This window comes from Orcinus orca, chromosome 11 (assembly GCF_937001465.1).
Source record: "Orcinus orca chromosome 11, mOrcOrc1.1, whole genome shotgun sequence".
Lineage (NCBI taxonomy): Eukaryota > Metazoa > Chordata > Mammalia > Artiodactyla > Delphinidae > Orcinus > Orcinus orca.
Genome location: NC_064569.1, coordinates 98,207,077 through 98,234,490, shown reverse-complemented (window position 1 = coordinate 98,234,490; position 27,414 = coordinate 98,207,077). Strand labels below are relative to the sequence as shown.

At 60.0% G+C, this 27,414-nt stretch overlaps 1 protein-coding gene across 7 annotated transcripts in view; it reads right to left on the bottom strand.

Moving 5' to 3' along the window:
* PRR5 (proline rich 5) overlaps nucleotides 1–27,414 on the bottom strand; it is a 52,958-nt gene that overhangs the window by 15,626 nt on the left and 9,918 nt on the right. The window contains exons 2-3 of one of the 7 annotated variants that reach the window (XM_049694245.1): nucleotides 11,489–11,611; nucleotides 1,619–1,699 (exon numbers count right to left, since the gene is read on the bottom strand). In XM_049694245.1, the coding sequence (XP_049550202.1) occupies nucleotides 1,619–1,699; nucleotides 11,489–11,601 (194 nt within the window). In that variant the 5' untranslated portion in view covers nucleotides 11,602–11,611. Of the gene's footprint in view, nucleotides 1–1,618; nucleotides 1,700–11,488; nucleotides 11,915–27,414 lie in introns of those variants that run through there. The other 6 variants (XM_033405226.2, XM_033405224.2, XM_004279577.3 and 3 more) reach the window with 6 other exon arrangements.

Here is a 27,414-nt window from a genome sequence, read left to right as displayed (position 1 = left end):
TTTGGGGCGGGTGAGGAAAATGTTCTGGAATTAAATAGTGATAGTTATACCAGCTTGTGAATGTACGAAAAACCACTGAACTGTACATTGTAAAAGGACAACCTGTATCTTAAAAAAAACAAAAGCTATGTCTATTTGGTGGTGGCCTGGGGGCTGGGGGGAGAGGAGAATGGGGACTACCTGTCTATAAATATGGGGTATCCTTCTGAGGTGATGAAAAAGCCCTGGAATTAACGACAGTTGCACAACTTGTGAATACACGAAACCACACACACACACACACACTCACACACACACACGCGTATAAAATGGCAGAAAACAAGAATGACGGCCAGACATCAGAGCCTTGTTACCCTGCACCATCCCCGGCCCTTCTCATGGCTGGGCAAAGCCGAGGGATGCAGAGGCATATTAGGAAAATGGGGTTCCTGGGGCCCCACCCCTGAGTGGCCACAGGAGCCCAAAAAAAGCAGGACCCCCTGCAACGGTCATACACATCAGGCCTGGGAGAGGCTACAAGCCCCTGCTGTGACCGCAGGCAGCCCCTTTCCCTCCCTGGGCCTCGGTTTATCTGTCTGTAAGGGCCATTTAGGGTTGGAGTGGGGGGACCCTGCCCCAAGCTGATGAGGAGGTTTGCATATTCTTTTGCTGTAGGGACAGGGTGGCACAGGCCGGGGCGTGAGGGAAAGAGCACAGAGGTGGGAAATGCCTCCTTGCGGCAGCTGTGACCCCGGCCAAGTCTCTCGACCTCTCTGAGCTCCAGCCTCCTCCACTAAAATGCAGGACTAATGCGTCGGCTTCGCAGATTCCCTCAAAGCTGGTCCATCCTGGGCCCCTTCACAAGTGCTCAATTCTCAGCTATTCACAGGAAATGAGGGGTACTCGGCGGGGCTGTGATTGCTTTTCTGGGAACAACACTCCCATCATTAGGCAGGTGGGTCCTTCCTCTTTTTTTTTTTTTTAAACTTTATTTATTTATTTTTGGCTGCATTGGGTCTTCGTTGCTGTGCGCGGGCTTTCTCTAGTTGTGGCAGGTGGGAGCTACTCTTTGATGCGGTGCACGGGCTTCTCATTGCGGTGGCTTCTCTTGTTGAGAAGCACGGGCTCTAGGTGCGCGGGCTTCAGTAGTCGTGGCTCACGGACTCAGTAGTTGTGGCTCGCGGGCTCTAGAGCGCAGGCTCAGTAGTTGTGGCGCACGGCCTTAGTTGCTCCGTGGCACGTGGGATCTTCCCCGGGCCAGGGCTCGAACCCGTGTCCCCTGCGTTGGCAGGCGGATTCTTAACCACTGGGCCACCAGTGAAGTTCCAGTCCTTCCTCTTTTAACAGAACAAATACCCTTTGTGATGCTTAACACCAGCGGGGCATGTGGGCATTATCTTGAGCCACTGTCCCAGTCCCTCCCTGTTTCCCCTGAAAAGGAGTCTTCAGGAGGGTGGGGGTGAAGGCCACAGGACAGGGCCTGGGGTCAAGGTCCACGTGGTGGTCACCGCCCACCTGGGCTCCAAAGGCAGAACCTGAGGCTGGTGGACCCACGGGGTGGGGGGGGCAGGCCTCCCACCTGGCACAGCCCTCCCACAACTTACAGACCCAGGCCTGGATGGGACAAACGACCACTCACCGGACGCCCTCGTTGAGGCTGAAAAGCTCCTGGTCGGGCAGCCCCTTGCGCTGGAAGACGGCGATCACCCCGTTGTGGATGCTGCGTGGGGGACGGAAGAAGAGCGCTGCTGTCCAGAGGCCCTAAGACCCCTCCCCTCCTTCCCTCTCCCACTGAACCCCTCCTGCTCTCCTCAAGGAACAGAAGGGGCCCGGTCAGAAGCAGGGCGCCAGTCCTTTTGCTTCAAAGGCAGGCCTGGAGCACAGGGACTGGCCGCCCCATCGGACCCCATCCGCCCCAGAGCCTCAATTCCCATCTTGAGCGCCAGATCCTGGGCTCCCAGCCCCAGCCTCCCTGGAGCCCCAGGCCTGCCACCGGTCACCTCTCCAGGCTGTCACTGGGTTACCTTCCACACACTCTGCCTCCCTTCCCATGTTCTTGAACCCTCTGCCTCCAGGCTGGAAACTAGGGGACACCCTCTGATGGTCTCTTGCACCCCCAAACATAACCAAGTCCAACTGGCTTTCTCACCCTGTGCTTCCAGGTGCCTGTGAGCCAGCGCCTGCCTCACTGAACTGGGTACCTGTGTTATCTGCACCTGGCCCCACTGGGGAAGCTGCCCTCACCACAGGGCCTTTGCACATGTCCTTTCTTCTGCTTGGTCCCCACCCTCCCCCCCCCACTCCTGTCTACGTGGATCCTTCCTTCAGGTCACAAGAGGTCACAGCGTTTACAGCACTTGTCAGTGTGCACCTACATGTTTATCCGGGACTCGTTTGATTGACTGGTTCCCACGGCCATCTATAAACCTCGGCGCACAGGGCCCTGTGCCGTCTATGCCTGTGTGCTCTCACCTGGCTCAGAGGAGCAGCCTGGTAGTTATCTGGTGAAATTCACCCTGACTCTCCCTGGCCCTCCAGGTCCTCCAGACCCTGAAGCCCCAGCAATCTCTACCCGCTAGATCTCTGCTGCACGCTTCTCTCTCCTCCATGCTCGCCTGGCCTCTGATCGTACAGGCACCTCCTCACTGCACTCAGTGCCCCCTGCCCTGGGCCCTGCAGGTACAGCCCAAGGCCTGAATGTGGCATTCAAGGCTCGTCTGGAATGGCCCCTCCCCGCATTCTCGGGCACCCAATGCTCACAGAGTACTGGAGCCGCCAGGGGAGCCACAGCTCAGGGTCTTTGTACCCACTGCCCTTCCTACCTGGGGCGGGGGCGCCTTATGCTATCTACTAGGCAAGGAGCTATTCATACTGGAGCCCTGGCCCAGAGGCCACTGCCTCCAGAAGCCCTCCTGACCGCCTCCCTTCCCCGTGCAGACTTAGGTCCTGGCACTCTGCCGATTTACTTTCATGTTAGCCCTCACCACCGGCCATAAGCTCCCAAGGGTGAGAACCAGGTCTGGGAGGCTCCACCGCCCTCCACTCAGGACTGGGTTGCTGCTCTAAACTCACCACTGCAGACGAGCTGTGTGATTCCTGGTGTACAGGGACAGCTGGACACGTGCTGCCGTTCACATCATGGAGTAGGTGGGGGCCACCAAGCTCCTGCTGCCCCTGTCTGCTCTCACCAGCTCCACCCTTCCCAGCAATGTGGACTGGCCGCCCACTTTGCAGATGAGGAAACTGAGGCTCAGAGGGACCAAGCTCTGGGAGGCCACAGAGCTCGCCCAACAGCTGCCCCCTCTCCCCACGGAGCCAGGTGTGGGCAGGGCTTCCAGTTCCGCACCCTGGAAGGGGCAGGGCAGGGGCAGGGCCCCGCACCCCAGGTGGGTGAAGGCAGCTCTGAGCAGTGCAGGGACGCGCCCCAGGGGTCCACAGCTGGTCCCGACCAGGCCAGGGCAGAGCCCTCGTCACCTGACCCGACGATGCCTGACTACCCAGGTACCTGGTGTTGAAATGTTGCTTATTCGCATGTCCAGGCACACATGCCCTCTAACTTCTGTTTCCTGCCTGTGAAATGGAGGCCGCGAATGTGCCCGCCCCCAGGCTGCTGTCAGGATGAAAGCCCGGCCGGCGCCGAGCCTTGGTGTGTGGTCACGGCCGGGACTGTGCTCGGCTCTGTCAGAAGTGCCTGGTGAGGGCTTCCCTGGTGGCACAGTGGTTGGGGGTCCGCCTGCCGATGCGGGGCACGCGGGTTCGTGTCCCGGTCCGGGAAGATCCCACATGCCGCGGAGCCTGCGCGTCTGGAGCCTGTGCTCCGCAACGGGAGAGGCCACAACAGTGAGAGGCCCGCGTACCGCAAAAAAAAAAAAAAAAGTGCCTGGTGGGCTCCGGCGAACAGTCACAGTAGGGCTGGTCCCCGTTTACAGTCTGACGGGAAGTCTAACGGCTGCCACCCTGAAATCCTAACAGATGCGGACTCGTGCCCAGCCTGGGGGCTGCTGGGGGCAGAGGTCAGACCCTCCCAAACCTGCAGGAGCCTGGGAGCTGGCAAATGGGGCGTCCTGAGCACGGCCCCGGGGGCCCGGCCCCTCCTGAGGCTCAGAGGGGCCTTGCCAAGTCCTCCCTGGGGACCAGGCCTCCACCAGGCCGAGGGGACAGTGTGGGGGACCCTCGTCAGCCTCCCAGGCCTGGCCCTGCTCTTCTCACCAGCCTTTCCAAGTCCCTCCTCCCGCCTCCTCCAGTAAGCCTTCCGGAGGGAGCGCAGCCCACTCTGGTCCCCGGCCCAGAGGCACCTTAACCCACAGTTTTGGATGGGAAGACGGGCTCTTTGGACAAGTCTTTCCCCGAGGCCCTCAGGGGTCCCTCGCCATCTGTGTCACTTGAACCGCCCACCCCTGGGTCTGAGCAGTGCTGGCCTCCTCCTGCCTCAGGGCCATCATCCTTGCTGTTCCCTCTCCCTGAGGCTCACTGTGACGTCAGGTCCCTCCCCGCTCACACCTGTGTGCAGACAGCATTTGATCTCAGCTCCTTTGGGGGGAGGGGAGGTCTATTTGGTTTACCACTTAGGCCCGGCTCCCCCCAGCCCGGGTCTCGCACCACCCTACGTGTATCTGAGCGGCGCCCCGGCCAGCCCTAGGGTCACCCTTGAGTTCTCCTATCCACACCCCCACCCAGCCCGGCCTCCTCCCTGGTGGACCCTGCCCCTGCCCTTCCCACCTCCAGCCCCGAGGCTCGTTCAGGTGCGGTCCTGGGGTTGCATCCCAGCTCTGGGCTTCCCTGCTGCCCGCCTCTGGAGACTGGACCGCGAGTGCCTCAGCTTCCCCCTCCATACAATGGGACTCAAATCGCAGCCCTTGTGGGGTTCCGTGTGCCACGGCATCATCAGCAGTGGCTGCGGGGGGGGGGGGCAGGATATGTGCCCCCGGAAGCATCCCACGGCTCAACCATCTGCCCCGGGGTTCCTCCATCTCCTTCTAACCACACCATGAGGTGGGGACTGTGACAGCCCAGGCTGCAGAAGGAAACACTGAGGCTCAGAGAAGCCAGCGGATGGCCCAGAGTCACACAGCTCGATGCCTGGCAGGGCCAGAAGGGAGCCCGGGGCCCACCATCCTCCTGCCCCCCACGGCTGCTCAACCTGGGGTTGGTGGACAGGCAAGGCCCCGCTCCTTCCCGTTTCTCTGCAGCCTTCTTTCCAAAGTCCAAGTTGGGTCAATAACAAAGCCCTGCTGTGAGCCGTGGGAGAGAGAGGAGGAGGGGTGGGGAGAGGAGAGGCCCTCATGTGACTTATCCCCCCACACAGAAGTGAAACTCCGGCCCGGGGCCTCCCACACCGAGGCCCAGCCGGGGGCCCTGGGAGCAGCCCCCTGGAAACGGCAGGCGCCCCGGGGCACTTCTGCGTGAGGGCCGAGCAGCAGCTGACCCATCACCTCCTCTCTCCGGGCCTGTCGCTCTGCCCCATGTAGGGAGACAGGAGGGCAGTGACAAGTCTCAGCATCTGTCACCTGAGCACGGGGTGAGGGGAGATGCCAGGACCCTTAGTGGGGATCTATGGCATGCAGGACGGTGCCAAGGCCTGCTGCCACCAGGGGGGCCGGGGGCCCTGTGGTCAGGCTTGGGGGTGAAGGGCTGATGGTGAGGGCTCTGGGGGGACCCGCCTGTAGCAGCCCTGGCTCGGCTGGGGCCGGTGTGGTGCTGCGAGCCGGTGGGACCCCAGCGGGGCGGGTCCCTGGCCCACCTGCCCACACAGGAAGGTCCGGCAGAGAGTGCGTGGGGGACCCCAAAGCCTGGCCTCTGGGGGGACAGACAACACACCTCCGGGAACCCTCGGAGAGGCGGAGAGGCCTAGAGGTGGAGCTCTGCCCTTTCTCAGGCCCCACCCTGCTCTGGCGCTGCCTCTGGAGCCTCAGAAATCAGAGAGGGGGCAGGCCTCCGCCAGGTGCCCTCCTCACCCTCTCACTTGGTGTCCCCAGAAGGGCGACCCGGACCCCGAGAGGGGCTAGCACTTCCTCGAGCCCCTCCCCCTGCTGTCGAGGCCTGGCTCTCTCTCAGGAGCTGGCCTGTGGGCGCGGGTGGGCGCGGGTGGGCGGAGGCGCTGGGCTCCACCGGTGTGCCCGCCTGGGCTCCCACCCCGGACAGCCCAGGCTCTAGTCCCCCCTCTGCCCTGTCCATCCAAGGGTGATCAACCCTTGGGTGGATAACAAAGCCCTGCTGTGAGCCGCCGGAGAGAGGGGAGGTGGGGTGGGCAGAGGAGAGGCCCTCATGTGACGTATCCCCCCAGACAGAAGTGCAACTCGGGCCCGGGGCCCCCAACATCCTCATCATTATCCCAGGGGCCCACGGCCAGCCCTGAGAGATGAAGCCCTGCTCCGCTCTGCTCCGGTCGCCCCGGGGGAAGCTTCCATGGGCCTCCTCTTCACGCCCAGGTGAAGGCACAGGGGAGGCAGGCGACTCGGAACCCAATCCGACCCCCTCCGGGCCTCAAGGTGACCCTCTGGCAGATGCGGGTACCTGAGGGCATCACTCTCAGGCCTGCGGGCCGTTCCCACGCTCACCCTGCTTTCAGTGCCCTGGCCCTGGCTTACACGGCCCCCAATTCCCAGCCCTGCTCCTCCCTGGGCTCCAGGCAAGAACTCAGAGCTTTTCTCCAGAGCCCCACCTGCCCAGGGAGGCAGACGCCTGACTGCGCTGACCCCCCGTCCCGACAGGCTGCAGGGGGACAGCGGGGTGCCCACGCCGCCCCCATGGCTGCCTGGCCGCGCAGTCCCACCCGTCCAGCTGGAGGGCAGGTTCTGGACGCTGGGCTGGGGGCTGGGAGGTGGAGAGCGGATGGCCCTGAGCCCCGACTGCTGGGAGAAGTGAGGGCCCAGGGCGCAGGGCGGGGAGGGAGGGAAGCCCAGCACACGAGTGTCCTCTGGCTGCTGTAACCAAGGCCCACACACAGTGGCTGCAAGGCAGCCAAAGGCTGGCTTTTGACAGCTCTGCAGCCGGAAGCTGTGTCAGTGCCACAGGGCTGGAATCAAGGTGCGGCTCCTTCACGGCTCCGGGCGAGAGTCTGCTTCCCGGCCTTTTCCAGCTTGGTCAGGACTCCTCCCTCCATCCTTACAGCCAGCAGTGCGGTGTTCTCAGCCTCTCGGTTCCCACCCTCACGTCTCCTTCTTGAACTCTGACCCCTGGGCCTCCCTCCCATTAGCACCCTTGTGGTGACACTGGGCCCACCTGGACCATCTCCCCATCTGAGGGTCATTTACTTAATTACATCTGACAAGTCCCTCTTGCCGTGTAAGGGAACGTATTCACAGATTCCCAGACATCTTCGGGGGCCGTGACTCTGCTGACCACTCCCAGACCGCCTCAGAGCGGCAGGGGGCTCAGGACCCAGGCCTGACTCAGAGCAAGTTGTTCGTGAGGGTTGGCCGGGAAGCCAAGCACCGGCCCCCCACTGGCCCCCACTCCCAACCAACCGGTTGGGAGTTGGCCCCCCCCCAACTCCCAACCAACCGGTCACCCTGAGGGCTTCAGCCAACCTCCTCCGCCCCCTGAGACCCCATGAGGCGGTGGCAGAAGCTCTGGACTTAGACCTGGGCAGTGCCCACACCTCTGGACCTCAGTATCCCCATCTGCAAGATGGGGGTAGCAAGTCCCACCTTGAAGGCCGTTGCAGGGATGAAAGCAGCTTCTCCACGCCTGGGGTTGGGACAGGGCCCGGCACAGGTCGGGGTTGGTGGGCACCGCCGTCCGGGGGATAGAGCAATCACAGGCCCGGAGGTGATCTAGGTGCAGGACGCCCTGTGGGCTTTGGCCAGCAGTGGCCCCGTCCAGGACCAGGGACGAGCAGACGAGGAGGGAGGGCTGCACCTCGGGCTCTCACCACCAACCCCCGCCTCGCCCGGCCCCAGCAGACACCAACTCACACGTGTCCCTGGGCAGCGGCTTCAAGTCAGGCCAGGGTTCAGACTCAACGTGAGCAGGGGCTCTTGGTCAAGTCCCTCTCCTTCTCTGGCCTCAGTTTCTCTATCTGGATGCTAAGGACCATCAGCCCAGCCTCGGAGGTGGTCCCGTGGGAACGAGAGAGCGCGCGCTCCACCTGCGCGGGGCCTCTGCTCTCACAGCTGGAAGGCGGGTGGGCGCCAGGCTCACCAAGCCTCAGGCATTCGGGCAGATCCAGGCCTGGCAAGGAGTAGGGCTCCATAATGGTGTACACCCTCTGGCCCAAACGCGGGTACAGGGGACTCCTGCCCGCCCCCCAGCGGGCCCCTCAGCTCAAGAACATGACCTTCGTGCAGCTGGAGGCCTTGCACACGCGTGGGGTGCACACCCGGCGAAGAGCTAACTGGGGCCAACACAGGGTCAGACAGGGACACAACATGCCATGCCCGGGCCCTTCGGGAGGGAGGGGATCAGGGGCTCCAGGTGGGAATGACAGGTGAGTCTTCTAAGCCAGCCCTGTGCCCTCCCCTGCAGTGCTCTGGGCCGGGCACAGGGGGCAAACCCGCCCCGTAAAGCAGCAGCAGGGGCTTAGGAAACAGCTTCTGACCGTTCTGTTCTAGTTTCCGGTTTGTGAGCGTGGCCCAGCCGGCCGGCAGCCCGGCTCCCAGCACTCACACCTGCCCTGCGCACGTGCAGAAGGGAGCCCGGGCCCCCTCTGTGTGTGGTCAGCACCTGCGCTCCCCCGGCTTATCCTCTTCTCAGCGCTCAACACCACCCGCTTGGACCAGTGCCGGAGAGTGAATGAATGAACGAATGAACGAATGAACGAGTGGCTAGGTGAGTGCACGGATTCCACTATCACAGGAGCAAGCTATGTATTTTGCCCCATGTCCAGATGAGGAAACAGAGGCACAAGGAATTTAGGGGACGGACCCAGGGTCCACTGTAGTGGGTTGAATAGCGTCCCCTAGAAATTCATGTCCACCTGCTACCCCAGAGCTTATGTGGAAACAGGGTCTTTGCAGATGTAATTGGTTAAGAATCTTGAGACCAAGTCATCCGGGATTTGGGGTGGCCGCTACATTAGGTGGCCCAATGACTTTCTAAGAGAAAGGAGAGGGAGGTTTGGACACAGAGAAGGTGGCCAGATGAAGAGAGAATCGGAGAACGGGGTGATGCAGCCACAGGCCAAGGAGCCACTGGGAGCTGGAAGAGGCAGGAAGAAGCCTTCCCTGGAACCTCCAGAGGGAGCGAGGCCCTGGCGACACCCTGATGTGGGGCTTCCGGCCTCCAGCGCTGTGAGAGAACAAACCTCTGTGGTTTTAAGCCACAAGTTTGTGACAATTTGTTACGGTTGCCCCGGGAAGCTAACGTGGTCACGTGGAAAAAGGGGGTTCATCTTGGACTCAAAATAAGGAGTCTACAACCCAGCAAGGCAGGACCTGTACTGTCCCGCCCCCCAAGGCTGTGTCCTGGGGGGCCCTGGCAGGGAGGACTGCGAGGATCGGGGCTGGGCAGCTAGGCAGCGACCAGAAGAGGCCCCGACCTCCCCGTGGTACCTGCGGAACGCTGGCGGGGAAGGCACTGCCCCTCCCTGGCTCAGGGCCCCCTCTGCCCAGGGAGAGCGGTGGCTCCGCTCTGCGGCGTCCACACGGGCAGGCTTCCTGGTCCTCTCTGCGTCCCCCTCTGCACCTCTATATGGGGTGTGGTAGTCATAACTCCCTCCCTGGGCTACGAAGGGCACCAAGGGCCGTGAAGGGGCCCGGCACGCAGGAGTGCAGCATGGCAAGCGGGGCTGACGTGGGTCCAGGGGCCGGGCGGCTCAGGGCCTTAGAGACGCCGGCTGTGGGCCGGGCCGCTGCCCTGCAGTCTGCCGGGCCAAGGCACAGGATGGCACTGAAGTCTGAAAGCTCTTTTAAGCGAGAAGCAGTGGGGGGCACCCAGGTGGCCTCTCCCTACAGGCACCCCCCTGAGCTCCAGAAGACTCCGAGCCTACCCCAGGGTGCCCCCACCTCTGCCTGGAGAACCCCTTGGCAGGAGAAAGCTGCTGGTGGTGAAAGCTCAGGGACCAGCAGACGCCCGAGGGGCCCCCCCAAACCCTGTCCCTACAGGCCCTCCCTGACACGAGTTTGAGCTTAAAATATAAGTGACGGAGGCCCCACCACGTGCCAGGCATGTGCTGAGGACTTCAATACAGATCTTCACATTTAATCCCCACAATGGCCCATTTTACAGAAAAGGAAATTAAGGACCAGGGAGGCTAAACAGCTTGCTCAAGGACACGCAGCAGGGAAGAGGCAGAGCTGGGATTTGAACTAAGTCTGTTTGGCTCCTTGCGCTAAACCACGGCAGAGAAGCGAGGAGGGAGACCGCTTCTCTCCGCAATTCTGCGAGAGGAGGAAATGCCTCTGAAGGCAGTGTGCAGTCACTGAGCTGATGATATTACCCAGCGAGAGTCCTTCCTTCTCTGTCCCCACACCGGTCCTGTAAGAAGGAATGTGCACGCCCGCTGACCGATAGGGAAACTGAGGCAGGCTCGTCCCAGCACTCAAGCAATTCGCAACTTGGCAGGGGGCAGAAGACAAGCACGCGACTGGACGACGGCGTCCTGCCTAGTGCACAGAGGAGGGTCTCAGGCTGGAAGCCCTGTGCCCACCATGACGCTCATGAAACGACTGATGGACAGAATAAATGAGTGTCCACACTGACAGCTGGTTTTCCGATGGCCAAGACCACAGACGGTGGAGCATCTGGCAGGGTTTCACTGCCGGGTGTGTGCGGTGACGGGGGCACAGCCCCCTAGATAGCCTGCCCTACTCTCTTCTCCTGCCCTCCCATTTTCCTTTTGGTGGAAATATCTATTGTTGAAAAGGGCTCATGAGCAAACACGGTGGGGAATCCCACTAAATAAATCGTCTCTTTTCCGGAGATCCCAGCCTTGCTCTTCAAACCAAGTGGGAGGGAGTGGTGGGACTTCCCACGCCCCTGCTTGTCTGGGAAGGGCCCGCGGGGGGAAGGTCGTCTAAAGAATGCCGGGCAGCTGCTGCACCCCTGCTGACAGCTGGGAGGGCAGGGGGCCGCTCAAGGGAAAGCCACCCGCCCACTGCCGACCAAAGGGACCTTAACGCAGAACAGGAAGCGCAGCGGCAACCCACCGACTGCGCCCGCGAGGCTTATCTGCGAAATGGGATAAATACTTCCTGCTCTATTTACCTCCCAGGTTGCCATGAGCACTGGAGCGAAGACGTGGGAAGACCCCGGGGGGAGGGCGGGGGAGGCTGGCTCTCGGGATCCAGGCCCACCCCACCACCCACCAGCTGGGCGCGTTGGGACCAGCCCCGGGTCTGCGGTCTCGTCCCTCCGTTCTAGATACACGTTGCACTAAACTTCCCTTCCCGTCCGCACAACTCCGGCGGAGCAAGTTCTCTACAAACTGTAAAGTGCCGCGCTGCCCCCCAGCACAGTTCCTCGCTGGGGGCCGGCCCTCGCCCGCGGACCTGCTCCAGGGCTCCCCCTTCCCTGGCTCTGGCACCTGGGGCCAGCGGCCCGCGGGCCGGCCGGGAGGGCGCGGCCTTACCTGTTCCAGGTGGCGTTGGCGCAGGCCCGGCGCTGCTGCGTGCCCCGCTCGTCCGCGGCGGCGGCGGCGGCCGGCTCTCTCTTGCCCAGGTCACTGAGGCTGGGCGAACTCATGAACTTCAACCTGCGGAGAGTCCTCATGGTGACCCCGGCGACAGACTCCGCGCCCACGCGCGCCCGGCACCTCGCCCTGCGCCACGCCGCGCCGCGGGCCCCGGCCGTTGCGGCGCCCTCTACGAGGAGACTTGGGCAAAAGCAGGAAGCCGAGCGGCCCTCCAGGGTCCCGCCCCGGCCCCACGCCTCCGCCCCGGGCCCCGCGCCGGCCGCCCCGCCAGGTTAATCATTGCTCGGAGCGGCCGCAACGTGGAGCTCCCAGAGCGCTGCCAGTAGCGCGGACTCGGCGCTAACGGGCCCGGGGGCGGGGTTCAGGGCCGGAGGCGGAGCATGGTAGGCCCCGGGGGCGGAGCAGGAGAGGGGCGGAGCCGAGGCGGGGCCTCAAGAAAGAGGGCGTGCGCAGAGGCGGGACCAAGCGGGGCGGGGCCACGAGCTGGGGGCGGGGCCGGGGCCTCCGCGGCCTCGGCCGCCGCGTCCCACTCGCCCCTCCCCTCCCCCAGGCAACCCTAGTCCGCCCTCCTGGGGTCGCACTCTGGCCCCCTCTGTCCTTCCAAGGGCCACCAGTGCCCACAGGAAATCAACACGGACGACCGCACAATCCAACCCCAAGCACCCACCCAGCGCCGGCTCCTGCGGCCACACCCACACGGTGCTCAGCTTCGTGTCCGCTCCCAGACCCCTAGTGCTGTGGTTATCTTTCCCCTTCTTGCCATCCCTCCCCACAAAGGCTGTGCCCACACAGATCCCTCAGGACCCCGCCACGTGGACACAGACTCCTCCGTGGTTATCATGAAGACTGGGTCGAGGTCTTCAGCCCATTTTCCAGTTGAGGAAACTGAAGCTCAGGGGGTGAAAGAACGTGCCCAACGTCATGCAATCGACCAATGGCAAGGCTGGGCCTAACTCAGGCCTCCTGAGCACACGGCAGGGCACCCCTCCAGCTTCCGAGGTCCCCGTGGGGCTCCCTGCCCCCTGCCCCCTCCATCAGACAGAGCAAGACAGTGTTGCCGCCCTCCCCTACTTCCTTCATTTCTTTCCTGAAGCAATGCCTGTGTCACCAGGGCACGGGCCTCATGTCTTCCTATAAATGCTTCCTGCGTGAATCAGAGGGGGAGAGGAGGGGCCGATCCTAGAACCTCAGCATGGGACGTGTGCTCAGAGGCCCCCCAACCATGCTGTACAGAAGAGGGAACGGAGGCCCAGAGGCCACTGGGTTCCCGGGGTCCTCTATGCCAGGGTGTGTGCATGAGATGCTCCTCCCCAAGGGCAGAATCAAAGCACCTGCCCCCAGGCCCTTGTGGGGCTTGCTAATTCAGTCTGACACAGCATAGGTCGACGTTATCGTCCCCACTCGGAGACAGGGATCTGCTCCTCGGTGTGGAGGAGGTGGTGCAGGGGGCCTGCCTCAGCCCCCCAGGCTGGGGCTCTTTCTGCTGAATGCCCCAGGCAGGGTGGGTTGCCAAGGCCAGGCCGAGCAGCCAATGAGCCTCTTTTGTGGCTCCAGGAACCAGGAGAACCTCATATAAGGTGTATGAGACCCTGGTGAGGAGACGTCCAGTGAAATCAACCAGCATTTTCCGAGCACCTACTGCGTGCCAGACATTACCCTCATCCTAGGGGGGCAGAGTCATGCCCGGCAAACCCCCTGACCCTGAGCTCCAAATCGAGGGAACAGAGACCTTTGACTCCCCCAGAACCCATAATCCCCAAGGCCGAGACCCGCGTGACCCGGTGTGAGTGACAGACCAGGAAGGACTGAACTCTCAGTGAAGCCCCTGGTGGTTTCTCGCCCTTTTAGAAACTTCTGTGGACCCCGTCTACTCCTTCCACTTCCACTGTCACCTTCCCAGGCCAGGACAACAGACACTCCCTGACCTCTCTCCCCGGGGCCACACAGGTCACCGGACAAGCCCATCCTCTGGGTGGTGGCTGGAGTGCGCACTCACATGCCCCTGTGCTTAGAGCTCCTGCGTGTTCCCACTGCCCCGAGAATTAGGTCCAGAGCCTGGAGTCCAGAGCCAGAGCTTGGAGGGCCTTCCCTGCCTCTCCTGGCTCCCCCTTCTGACCGCCTTCACCCTGGGTTAGGCTCAGGGGTTGCCCTCTGGTCATCTGGTGAGTTTTCCATGCGATGCCATAAGCCAGGAGGGCTGGGACTGTACTAACTGGTTCACCACTACATTCCTGGGCCCAGCATGCAGTAGACACGCAGTAAATATTTGGTCAAATGGACGGATAAGCATCTGTCTCACAGGCAGGAAGGGATTCAATGCTTTGTAAAAGGTGCCACACTGGACAGAGATAGAACCACTGTAACTGCCGCTGGTGTAACTGCAGCAGAGAACCCCCGGGATTGGCTCAGACCCCGGGTGGACGGGATGAAGGATGGTTTCCCGAACTGGAGGCAGACTCGCGGGGGGGGGGCTGGCTTCATTTGCTTGGCACCCTCGGGTGCGAAACACTCAACCACCGGGAGGGCCTTGCTGGCCAGAGCGGCCAGCTGAGTGCGGAGGGAGGCTGGACTGCTCTGGATGGGGAATCAAGGGAAAAATGGAGGTGCGTGGTAAGGGCAGCCCACGGTGGGAGGGCAGGAGAAGACAAGAAGAGGAGGGGCTGGGAGAAGAGGCCAGCAAGAAATGCCAGAGGTGGGGACGGCTGAGGGATTTAAAAGCCATGCACACTCAGGGTTAAGGAATTGGCTTTAGCTGCCCCCTGAAGCCAGCTGCAGACTTCTGTAAGATCCGTCTACACCCAACAGCCCAGTACTGGGGGTGTAGCGGAGACCCAGGCAAAGGTGCCGCTGCCCTGTGTTTGGGCTGGCGACAGGGAGGGGCACGGGGCGGGGAGGGGGCTGGACAGCCAGCCCCCAGGGCCAGAATCTGAGGCCGAGGCCAGGAGGAGACAAACTCTCCCACCCCCCAAAGCAGGGGGCAACTGGGTGGCCGATGGCCAAGTCCAGCCCTTAAACGTGTTCCGCACAGCCGGCAGTGCGGGGAAAGAAAACAAAAAACCCCAACTGCATGCAGCCAAGGTTTTACAATGGAGAGGCTGACATAGAAACCCTGATTTCTGGCTTCCTGGGAAGCATCAGATGACCGGGCCTCCGGGGCCTGAGGCCCCACGTGACCGCTCTGGCTGAGCTGCTGCCCCGCAGGCAGGCACGGGCCCTCCACTCACTTACAGAGCCTTCCAGGCCAGATGAGGGGTTGGGGATTGAGCAGCGTATGGGGGGAGGGGGGATGCTGCGCTGGGCCCATGTGCGTCTGGCACTCAGGGATGGGAAATGCCCTCCATTCAAGGGAGTGGGAGACGGGGGTACCCATCATGCACCCCCAAAGCTGCCAGAGTAACCCCGCTCCGAGAACCGTGCCAGGCCTGACGGCATCAACCATGTCCTCTCCTTCAGGATCCAAACTTCATTCCAACCCCTCCCCGACCAGTGGGGTGTCGGGAGCTGGTACAGGACCCTGGTCACTAAGCGGGACCGCCCCCCGCAGGGCTCTTCCTTCTGTTGGGAGAGGGAGCCCTCGGTTGGGGGGCCAGAACTGGGGTCCACTGGCTCTGCCACCAAGTCAAATGACCTCTAGGGCCTCGGTCTGCCCATCTGTAAGATGCATGGGGTTGAGGGTTGAGGGACAGGGGAAATGAGACCCCATAAAGCCTTTCAGAGGCCACGTGCTCCCCGTAGATGTGGCAGGAGATGGTGACCTAGGTGTCTTTGGTCCCTGAGGTATGACTGTGCTGAGGAGCAGGCTAGAGGTTTTGTCTTCATGGGCACCACGCTAGGACTGGCAATGACCTTTAGGATGGGCTCAAGGCACTGGGACTTTGCATCAGGAAGTCCCCTGGGGCTGGGACAAAACCCCAGTCAGGACCTTTGGGAGTGGGATCTGGGATTTCTCAGGAGCACCTCGGGGACTCTTGCGTGATTCCCTGGGGTCTGCAAACCCCCGAGCCTGGCTCAGCCCCTCACGTCACGGATGGACGGCCTGACGCCTGGGGACAGGACTGCTGTAAGTCCGTGCAGCTCTGGAACCCAGGCCTTCAGACCTCTAGGCCACCGGGGTGAGGACACGAGAGGGGAAGAGACAGCCGCCAGCTCTGTCACCTTCTTGTCCCTCTCTCGGGTGCTGACTTCAGCCGGCCGCTCCCTGCCCGCCCCAGGCCTGCCCACTCTGAGGGGCACGTGCGCCCCCTGGTGGCGAAGGCTGGTGCTCCCCACAGCTGCCTGGGAGTGTCCCTCCTGCTGGTTGGGGACCCCCAGGGCCTGGACACCCAGGCAGGGGCTGGGCAATATGCCGGGCGCAGGGAGCCATGCGGGGAGTGCTCGGCCCATCCCTCCCTTCTCTGGGATGGACAGGGATGGGGACACACCTGCCCCACGATGGGCCGAGGTGGGACGAGACCATTCACGTAGTCGTGGGGTGCACGCCAAGGGCTTGCTTACTGCCGACTGTGACGGTCGCACTGCAGAAAGAGCTTCCTGAGTCAGGGCTAAGCCCACGTCACCCTCGGTGACTCCAGCCTGGTCATCTCCGAACGCTTTGCAACGCGCCGGTCCTGTCCCAAGGCTGGACGGCCGGTCCTCCTCCAAGGCTGGATGGGCGTCGGCCCACCAGAAGCAACATGTGTGGCATTTCGTGAATGGGGGGACTTACAGATGCTCCCCGTGCCAAGCCTGGGTTGGGGGCACCAACACCAAAGGTGGGTGGGTCCTACCCTCACGGTGCTCCGGAGGAAAAGTCCCTTCCAGTGGCTTCAGAGCCAGTGCCAACCGTTATCAAGCCGATTTCACAGATGGGGACAGTGAAGCTGAGTGGGGTTAAGCTACCTGCTCGAGCTGTCAGCTAGAAAGTGCGGGAGTGGGGACACTGTGCTGCTGGGGGACGAAGCCCACCTCCCCAGTGCTTTAATAAACGCTGAGCACCTACTACCTGCCTGGCGCTGTTCTTGGTGTCGGGAATACAGCAGGGGACAGGAAAGACAGGGTCTCTGCCGTCATGGGGTGAGCTCGCCGTCCCATCCTAGCTCTGTCATCCGACACCTCCTGACATGTTCATGGTCCCCTCAAGTATTCTCTCTACCAGCTGAGCCCCGACTCCCACCCCACGGCCACCAGGACCCCTCCTGGAGCCCCTTCCCCACACTAGTGGTCTCTGTCCTCTGCTCTCAGAACACTCCCCTCTCCTTTCACTCTGGATCCCACTCCTGGGGTGGGTCAGGGGGCTCGGATCGGCAGAGGTCCCTGTTCTTAGATCCCACAGGGCATCCACAGGAGACTCTCCAAGCCTCAGTTTCCCATCTGTAAACGAGGTCTCAAACAATCAGTCCTCAAGGCCCCTCCCGGGTGGGTGTTGTGCAACCCTGATTCTGGTCTATAAATAGGTGCCCCGTGGCACAGTGAGGGGAGTAGAGCACAGCAGAGATGCCAGGCTCCATGGCCCCCCAAACCGGGTCTGCTCCCTGCTCGGCCACCTCCCCTGCAAGCTCCTTAGCCCCCTGAGCCTTGGACTCCTCTGCAGAATGTCTCTCCCAGCGTGAGCGGCACCCGCCCTTCAATTTCCATAGCAGTTCCACCGGGAGGGAGCTGCTCTCAGCAACCCAGTTTACAGGTGAGCCAGGGGCGCCCCTGGAAAAAGCGATGGGTCCAAGGTCACGCGGCCTGGCCAGGGACTCAAACCAGCTGGCTTCGGCGTCTGGACGTTTGCTCAGTGACCTCCTACACTAATGAGGATGTGCATGTCTGCCTGGGACCCAGCGCGGAGCAGGCCCCGTAAAAGCAGCAGCCACTACTTCCTTCCTTTCAGCGATGTCACGAGAAGAGGCAACACTGACGCAGGGGGGCCACCACCACCCAGGTGCCTCCTGTTCGGAAAAGGACCCCACCTGCTCCGTCCAGCTCTGCACCATCAACTTGAAGACAGGAGAAGCAATCTGCCCGCTGGGCTGAGTCCTGGGGTACCCAGACTGCTCACCCGTTGTCGTTGCCCCCAAAAGACACGCTGGAGTCCTAACCCCGGGTGCCTGTGAACTCATTTGGGTGTAGGTCTTTGCAGCTGTGCTCAAGCTGAGATAAGATCATACTGGAGTCGGGTGGGCCCTGCAGCCAGTGACTGTTGTCCTTATGAGAAGGCCACCTGAAGACACAGAGATCCAGGCACAGAGGGAAGACAGCGACGTGGTGGCAGCTACCAGCAGAGGCTGGAAGAGACGAGGAGCGACCCTTGACCTGCTGACACCTTGATGTCAGACTTCCAGCCTCCAGAACTGTGAGAAAATCAACTTCTGTTTTAAGTCACCCAGTTTGTGGCGACTGGTGAAAGCAGTCCTAAGGCACCAGTATACTGCCTTTCCCCACACAGGGCCTGCACACCCCCAGACTCCGGCTTTGACCTCCACGTCCAGAAAACTCCCACATCCAAACGTGGAAAGGCCAGGCCCCAAAGCTCAGCACACCGGAGGCACCCTCATCCCCCTACTCCCGATTTCTTTAACAGGAGCACACAAACTCCGGGAGACGGGCGGTGACAGGTTACTTCTGGCGAAGGCATCGTGGTGTGGCCCCTGAACGAGAGCAGAGCCGGGTCCACATCTGCCTTTCCTGCCCTGGATAAATGCAGCTGCCCTGCAAGGCGGCCCTGCCACCATCCCCACTGTGCAGATAGGTGGACTGAGGGCACACAGGGCAGAGCTGGGCGGACTGGGCTTGATGTCCAGCTTTATATCCTCCCTAGGCACTTTCCTGGCCAGCAGCCTTTTCTTAGAAGAATCCTTGGAAAGAAAAGTACCGCTCAGGACATCAGAGCTCACACTGATGATGAAAAGCCCCAGGAGAAGGAGCCTGAGCTCGTGGACCAGGTTGGTGGCCGTGGGAGCTTTGGAAGTGCCGCTTCACGTATTCTTCCAAACGGCCCCGTGAGGCAGGAATGACTAGCTCCGGTGGGGGGTGGGTGGCTGTGTTCTTGACCTTGTAAACAAAGCCCAAAGAGCCCAGAGGGGAGGTGATGCGGGGTCAGCTGGGCTCTGCTCAGGCTTCGCTCCCAGGGGAGGGGCGTCCCCCCAGGACGGCGCTCCAGTCGCCATCCTCCCGCTTCTCCAAGGACGAAGTTCACAGTCCACGAAGGGATGCATTTAATGCAGGAGAAACGGTTGCGGAGATTTGCTGTAAGGTTTGGGGGCAGGGGGGAGCGTCTCCTCCTAGGGGTGAGAGGTACCCCTTACTGAGGGCTCACCCCGGCCAGCCTGGCCCATGGTCCCCACGGTAACCCTGCCAGCTGGGTTGCCTCTTCCTCCACTGCAGACGGACGTCGAGGCCACAGATCCTGTGTCACCTACCAGGTCACAGGCTGAGAGAGGCAGGGCCAGCATAGATGCAGGGGTCCCTATTCCAGTCCCCGGGCTTCTTCCATGGTGGGCCGTGGGCTGAACCCAGGCCTGCTCCTGGAGGAGACTGGGGCCTTCCCCGCCCGAAGCCTGGGCAGGTAGCACCCCCTTGCTGTCCCCCAGCCCCTGCAGGGCCAGCTAGCGTAGGCCCCGTCCCTGTCCCTGGAGCCTGCCCACCTCTGGGCCTCGAAGGCTCCAGACTTCACCACCTCCCCTGCCCCAGACACGGCCTCCTGGCCTCACAGCCTACGGGACTCCACCCTGCTGCTGGCACGCTCACTCTGCCACCCAGGTGTGACCTGTCCGTCTGCCCAGCGGCTTCAGCCGGGGCCCCTCGCCTGCAGGATGAACTCCACGGTTCCGGCAAGGTGTCCAAGACCTCCGCAGCCTGGGCGCGGCACTCATCCTCCCATCTCTGCTGCGTCTCCCACGAAGCCCCTCCAGGCCCCGTCCTGCCACCCCCAGCCCCCGAGGAGACAAAGCAACCACTGTCCTACAGCCCTCCTGCCTGCTTCCCACCTCCGGGCCTTTACCCAGCCTCTGCCCTCTGCCTGGGTGCCCTTCCTCCCTTCCCTCCAACTAGTTTCTTTTTCAGGGATTGTATTAGTAGTAAAAGGCAGTAAAGAATTGTGATTCGGGGCATGGGCTCTGGAGCCAGATGGCCTGGGCTGGAACGTGCCTTCACTAGTGACAGCTGACCACCTGGGGCTGAGTACTTCTGTTGAATTGTGCCTCAGTTTCCTCATCTGTAAGATGAGAGTCAGAATAACACCTTCCTCCCTGGGAGATCTCAAGGCTGTAAATGTATTCAGAGACATCCAGTGCTTAGGATGGGCCTGGCACACAGTAGGTCCTCAGCAGCCTTAGCCATTACCACCAGCTGGCCTCCCGCTCTCCACTCCCAGTCCTCTGGCTTCCCCTGGGCACTGGGTCCCCACCCCAGTGATGCAGACCTTTCTCCCCTCGACCCAGCTCAGCCAACAACCCCCAGGCCGTCCTCCCTCTGTCTTGCGTTAGGATCTCGGGACAGGCCTACCTTCTCCATCAGATGCTCTCAGAGGCCAAGGCTTCTGCAAGCTGAGGTGAGAGGCAAACGCCCAGTGGACACGGACAAAAACTTTCTTCTTGACCTAACTGTAACCAGTCTCCTTGGAGCCTCTGCTGGACGAGGCCTGACCTTGGGCTTCCCTCTCTGTCCTTGTAGGATCCACTGTGAGAATCCTAAGTCAGTTTAGTGAAAATCCTCCACCCGCCACTGTCAGACCCCCCTCGTTGCCCCCCCCCCCCCCCCCGCCGTCTCACCACCCTGGCTGGCCTTGAGCAAGGATTCGGCTAAGTGGGTCAGCAAGAATCCTCCTTCCCCAGATGTTTCCTCTTCCTACTTTCCCATCCACTGACCCCCGCCCTGCTCCTTGGCTATAAATCCCCACTTCTCCTTGTTGGAGTGACAGTCAAGTCCAATCCCCCGCCCCGACTGCAAGACTCCATCTGTGATTCAGAAATGCAAAGAGCTCTGAAAACTCAGATTTTTCAGGGCTCATTCGGCCACAGAACCTGATCTGACCAGAAGTGAGGTTACTTAGAGTCTCTGTCTACCCTACTTAGTGGAGATCCTGTGCAATACTTTCCCCAGGATGCCTCCCTGATCCCTTCTACAGGGCAGCAACAGACTGTATTATCATTCAAAAACAGTAGGAATTCCAAAGTCACATCTGGCCCTGGGGGTGTCAGTCGGATAAAGGATGGAAGATTTGCACAGACCCCAAGATGTGTCACAGATGTGTCACAGATGTGTCACAGAGCTGGCAAGTATGCAGCTGAGCTGGATTCCACCGGACTCCAAAGGTGGCCTGCAACTTACTAGGAGAATTAGACAGGTATCTACAGGCTCTGAAAGTGCTTGGTAAGAAGTAGTAATACCTGGAGAGTATGATCATTGTTTTGCATTAACCACTGAAAGGTCAATTTAGAGAACGACACAACCTGAAAGCTCTTTCCTACATAGCGCCTAGAAATGCTGGATAAAAAAATTACACACATCTCAATGCGTAACTGAGCTAGTAAGAAAATGAGGATGATCACCGGGGCCAGAATAATATTAGGATTATCATTAAGATAATCTTATCAGTATACTTATGTCATATTTAATATTAATTTTACTGAAGGCCAGTATAATGCTTGCAATATGCAATAATTCAATAAGGAGCGATGTTCTCAATTGTCTTAATGTATCAAGCCCTTGTGAAAATTAATAAACAGAAACTTCATTTAAAATGGATTTGGGAGGCCAGAAGGGGGAGCTCTCACACCCCATCACTCCTGGTCAACCACAGACCCAACAGGAAGAGACATACCTTTGCATCTCCAACAGGAAAAAGGTTACTACTTTACTTGCCAGCAGGAGGAAGGAAGAATTTCTCCTCGCCTGGCAACAGCCCAGCCAATGAGAGACTGGTACAACTCAGCCAATGAAAAGCCATTACACTTCAAACTCCCAGTTTCCTCCAATGGACTCTTTGTTTATAACAGCCCCTCCCAGCTCCCCTTCTCTCTTATAAAAGAATGGTACCCTGGACTCGCCTGTGGTTCACCATAGGTTGTGCATCCTGAATTGCAATTCTTTGCCGTTCCCGAATAAACCCATTTTTGCTGGTAAAATAACAGGTGTTTTACTGTTTTCCGTCAACGCCCTCTAGCGCTTGCAGCAACCCCAACTACTGCTATTCCCATTTCACAGATGAAGAAACTGAGCACATCTCATGCTGGTGGAGCTGGGATTCAAGCCAGGCAGTCCAGCTCCAGAGTCTGTATTCTTAACTATTACACTCTACTAGCTGTACTCTAATTAGCATAACATTTAAGTCACAGGAAAATACTGTGAACTAAAAACCCAGACGTTAAATGAAGGTGCCTTGTAGGGTAGGGAGAGGGATATTGAGACAGAGAGGTTAAACCCAGCAGTCGGGAGATAAGACACCAGCAAGCAGGACGATGGGAGATGCAACTGAGCTCTTCACAGAAAGCCAGGGGTCTCGAGGGGCTGCACCCCTAATAAATGGGTAGCCGGGAGAAAGATCTCCCCATTGACAGAGATGACACGAAAACTTGTCTCTGACCACCTGAACTCGAGGTAGGAAAAAGCATGGGCTCCTGAAAATCTGTAGCCAAGAGCCTACCTTCACAGGCTGCTGGGTTAGGGTGGAGAGAGCCTAAACTGATTAACATAGACGTGGCCCCGGGCTGTGACAGCCCTAGGCTGCCAAGCAGAGCGACCACAGAGATGCTCTGGAGGGGTAAGCGCACAAGCCAGGCCTCCTGGGGTTTCCACAGATAAAGCCTGGCTGGAAATAAACTCATGATCTCAAATTATGCGACACACGGAGAAACAGCCGCTATGCGGGAAAGGAGAGCAAACGCTACAAATGTCAGGATGACATTCCTAAAACTTCAGCCACGAAACTATTGGAAAGAGACTGTAAAGTGAACTTGCTTAACATAATCAAAGAGAAAAGAAAGCATGAATATAACAAGATGCTATAAAAGCCAGGTACCAGCTTACTGGGCACCCACCCAGGTGTAAAAGGGGATGGGGGGCTTCCCTGGTGGCGCAGTGGTTGAGAGTCCGCCTGCCGATGCAGGGGACACGGGTTCGTGCCCCGGTCTGGGAAGATCCCACATGCCGCGGAGCGGCTGGGCCCGTGAGCCATGGCCGCTGAGCCTGCGCGTCCGGAGCCTGTGCTCCGCAACGGGAGAGGCCACGACAGTGAGAGGCCCGCATACCGCAAAAAAAAAAAAAAAGAAAAAAAAAAGGGGATGGGACCCAGGACAAGGGAGCATCGTACGCAGTCTCAGCGTTGATTTCCCTGTCCTTCCCTGGTGTTCTGCAGTCAGTGCAAAAGTCCTCACTGACTCAAGTGCCTGGCGTGTCCAGGAGGCTGTTAGGCACCAGGTCTACTCCTGTTTGGGCCACAGTGAAAACATCTGGCTCTGTACAGAGTAGACAGCCTCAAGATCAATTGGAGATTTCTGCTGCTCCATGTCTAACAGAAGCCCACCTGGGAGAAAAAATTCTCATGAGCTTGGTTCAGAAGATATGCACTTACCCCTGTCACCCCAGATCAGAGCCTGTCAAGCCAGGGTCCTGGAGGCCTGGGAGTTTTTCAGGATCTGTGAAACCCTGAAATTGTCTGCATAGCTCCTGAATGTGAGTGTGCCTTTTGTTTGGGAGAGGAGTGTGGCTTTCATGGGCTTCCCTAAAAGGGCTGGGACCCCACCTTACAGCAAAGCCAAGGAATGAGCATGGCCCATCTGTAGGGAACGTCTGTGGTACCCAAAGATTTTGAGTAAAGGAGGGAAAACATTATTTTTAGAGTTAATACAGATGCCTTAATTATAGACTGAGGTGAAATCCTCACGGATTTTGAAGATAACACATGAAGCTTCAGTCATCTCAAGGTTATGGGCCTCACTGGGTCCCCCTTGCAGACCACCTGAGGATGCCCCTCTCCATCTTCCCTGCAGTTAGGAAAGCCTGAGGGTCCTGCTCCAGATACTAGGTCCTTGGATCAAGCCAGGGTGTTGTTCACCACATCACACAGGGAGCCCTTTAGGAGGGCACCTAGGAGGATCATCCCTTGGATTTCATTCCCAGGAAAGGCTGTGTTTTCATCTTAAGGGCATTATGAATCTAGTGAGTGAGCCACTTTCCCTCTTTGCTTTTGTTGCCAGGAAGCTCAGAGTAAAAAAATCAGTCCATATCTCACACATGTACTAGATCTCCTAGCATGTTTTTTTAAAATCCAGGAACATCTTGATAATGATTATAGCAATAACACAACCATAGTTATTACATTATAAGCATTTCCTAATAGCCAAGCACAGGCCTGAAGGGTGTACCATACAATCATACAGTCCCAATACCCTCTCACACGGGTATCGCCATTCCCGCTTCTGCAGACAGGGCTAATGAAGCTGCAGGAGGGGCGGTGATGTTCCCACGGCACCTGGAGGGTGAGATCAGAGCAGTGGAGCCTCAGACAGGGCATTTCCCCGGGCAGCCTGCATAGCAGGGTAGCAGCAGCAATCAGGTTCCGCTGTCTCGGGAGGGGCTGGGGGCAGGGGTGGACTGGGGGTAGGGGGAGTAGGAGACTGGGAGGATTCCACTCCTAGAGGTGTCTGGAGGGAAGGGACCCAGGACCCTGGAGTCTCGGACCCTCCAGCCCTCCGTTACTCTCCCCTCCTCACACACCTGAGTCTGCAGTTCCTACACTTTCTTGGCCGTGAATGTGGTTTAAGTTTGGTAACTGACACAAGCAGCTAAGAAAGAGCATTTAACAAAACCCATCTGGCCCTCCTTTCCTACAAGAAAGGCCGGTCAATACAATAAACGCAGGGGGAAGGAAGAGAAGGGGATGGCCTGGCTCTGACGCTGCTTCCCAGGCCCTCTGCACCCCACTCTCTCCCACAGGAGGTCAGGTCCAAAGGCCCCCGGAGTTCATGTAGCTCAGCTGTCCATTTTACAGACAGAAAGACGGAGGCCGGGAGCAGGGGTGGCACATTCAGGGTCACACACAGAGCAGGACTGTCCTAATGTGTGGTGAAAAGAGCAAATACTGAGGTCCTACTGGGTGCTGGGCCCCCCCCCACTCCCTCCCTCCTGGGGCAGCCAGGTCAGAATTTCCACTCACATTCTTCTCAGGAGGAAACTGAGGTTCTGAGGGAACTGACCTACCCCGTTGCACGGCAGTGCTGAGATCGAGACCAGGTCCAACCTGGAGGGCCCGCACTACACGCTGTCACTCCGGGGGACCCCCTCTGCCCCCATCAAGTTATTAGTGATTGTGAGCACCTGCTGCAGGCCGGAACCTGTCCCCAGGGGAGGCCACGTTTCCCCTTCCCTGGAGTCGCAGGAGGCCAGGAACAGAGGAGGCAATGGGTGGAGGGTTATGGGAACCCCGAGGACACCAGCTGCCCTGGGGAGCTCCGAAGTGCTTCCAGAGGCAGTGACATTTCAAACGAGCCTGGAAGGATGGCCTCGCCCAGCAGGGCCGGGGCGGGCTGCAGCCCTGGTGGCAGGAATTGGACGGACCGCAGCATCGATGAGGACACGGGCTGAGCCATCAATAGAGGACAGGCCCTGCACTCAGCGGTCCCCGGGAGAGACTCTGGGCTCTGGAGGGGACAGTCAGGACAAAGGCAGGAGGTGGCCCTCTGGCCTCCCCTTCTATCCTCAGCACTCCTCAGCCCCCTGCAGCTGCAGGCCCCAGACCTGCCCGGGGCATCTGGGTGGGGGGCGTCTGGGGATGGGCCATGGCTGGTGCTCAGATGGGCCAGGTCTCTCTCCAGGCCGAAGGGGAGGGCACCACAGAGGGAGGGCAGAGCACACACAGAGCAGAGGCAGAAGATGCAACCCGGGGAGGCGGGAGCCAGAGCTCCAGGGGCTGTGAAGGGTGTGAGGCCACCAGGCAGGGGCCCCAAAGGCTGGGAGGACAGTGGGTGCCACGATGCCGCCTCGGGGTGCATGAGGGGGTTTGGGGGGAAAGGTTTCAGGAAGACCCCGTGATGAGTCCGAGTTGCCGCCCAGGGATTTTACAGTGTGACCACCCGGTTCACGCCCAGAGATTGGACAGTTAGATAAGGAAGGGCCTGAGCTTAGGATTCCGCCCCGGGTTCCCGCTTTGCTTTTCCAGGGGCTCTGCTTTCCCCGGGGCGCTTAGAGTTGAGGCCGAGAAAAGCCAGTGGCCTCCGCCCCAGACGCCTTCTAAGTCACGGAGGCTGCCGCCCTGCTCTCCACGTGTCCTTCTTGCTGGTGACCTGGGACGGGCTGCCCTTCCCCCTTCTCCCCCTCATTATGTTCCCCCAGCCCCATTTCTGGGATCTGTAAGTAGTGACTCTTGTGACTTTGCTTTCTTTGTGTGAGTGTATCGAAACTGTGCCTTCAGGGGTCCTGGGGCGTGGCTGGATGGGCTCAGAGAAGGGACTCCCCGCGGGCCCATAAGTCACCCAAGTGACAGAGCCTGGGCAGATCAATGGCCTGACAGGGCCAGGGCCAGGAGCTGGCATGGGGACACAGCGTCCTGGCACCTGTTCTCCCTGGAGCCCCCCTCTGGGGTGCTGGGCGCGGGAGGGCGGCCCTGCCCAGTCCCCGGCCTGACCCCCAAGCAGCTCAGGTCTCAGCAGTTTCTGTTTTTGAGTCATGGAGGCCTGGGCTCTTTCTCTGTGGTTGCTGGTGTGGGTGGCAGATGCGGGGGGGGACCGAGGTGAGAAGTCTGCCTGGGAGCTGAGGCCGCCAGCTCCACTGTAAAGCTGCATGGTACCTCCTGCACTGGTCGGGCCCACGGGACTTCCCCAGACTCGGGGGCAGGTGACAGGAGCGGGGTCTCCTGGGCTTTGCCGCAGGGATGAGACAGAGGGTAAGCAGTCAGTCACAAGCTCCCAGCCCCTTACAGGGAGGCCGTCAGCTCATGGGTTGTCTGAAGGGAGACGAAAGGGAGCCAATAGCCTTCCTGAAGCCTCCCAAACAAATGAAAGCAGAAGTCAGCTTCTTGGTGGAAGGTGCAGTCCTTGGAGGCCAGGCCCAGTTCACGTCCACATGCTTGCCCTTGTCCCACCGTCTGGGATAACCTTTCCCTAAGCCTGGGCTGCTTGGCCAACTCCTATTCATCCTGCAAAACCCTGCTCAGGGTGACGTCACCCACCTAAGCCTTCTCCATAAGCCCCACCCGACCACACTTACCCGTGCATTTGGAGGACAGTACTGCCCAGGCCACCTGCTGCAGTGGCACTTGCCCCCAGTAAGCTCAGAGAGTGAGATCCCTCACTATTAAGGACATGCTCCTGTCTCTTTCCTTAGCTGGCTCCTGTGGTCCTAACCTGGCTAGCAGCTTAGTACTCCCCTCCGCACCAGGCCTGTCTGCACAACATTCCTGGGTGGCGTGGGCCTCGGCAGCCCCCTTCCCTGAGGACACAGGGACTCAGAGAGCCACACAATTTGCCAAAGGCCATGTGCACTTTCTCTCCAGGAAGTATTTCATGCGAATCTAATATGTACCAGGCCCTGAGCTAAGCGCTGGATTTGAACCTGACCTTGGCCAAATCTTCTACCCTGTGGCAGCCTCAGTGTCTGTCTGGCCTCATAACTGCTCTGGAAGCAAGCTAGAATGTGGGGGAGGGAGGGGGCTGTCCTCATTTTTCCAGCGGGGGACAGAGGCCCACACTGGGCACACGTCCAGGCCCCTGGGGGGCCACCGCACACTGCCTTCTCTGCCCACCTTCCCCACCCAGCTGAAAGCCACAGAGAGCAGGGGCCCCTCACCCTCTGCTGGTGAAGCAAAGGGAAGAGAATGGTGGGCCCTGGCTGGGGCCTGGGCGGGCTTCTCCCTCCCCCCTCCTCCCCTCTCGCCCACCTACTGCCTACAGCACCCGTCAGAGCCT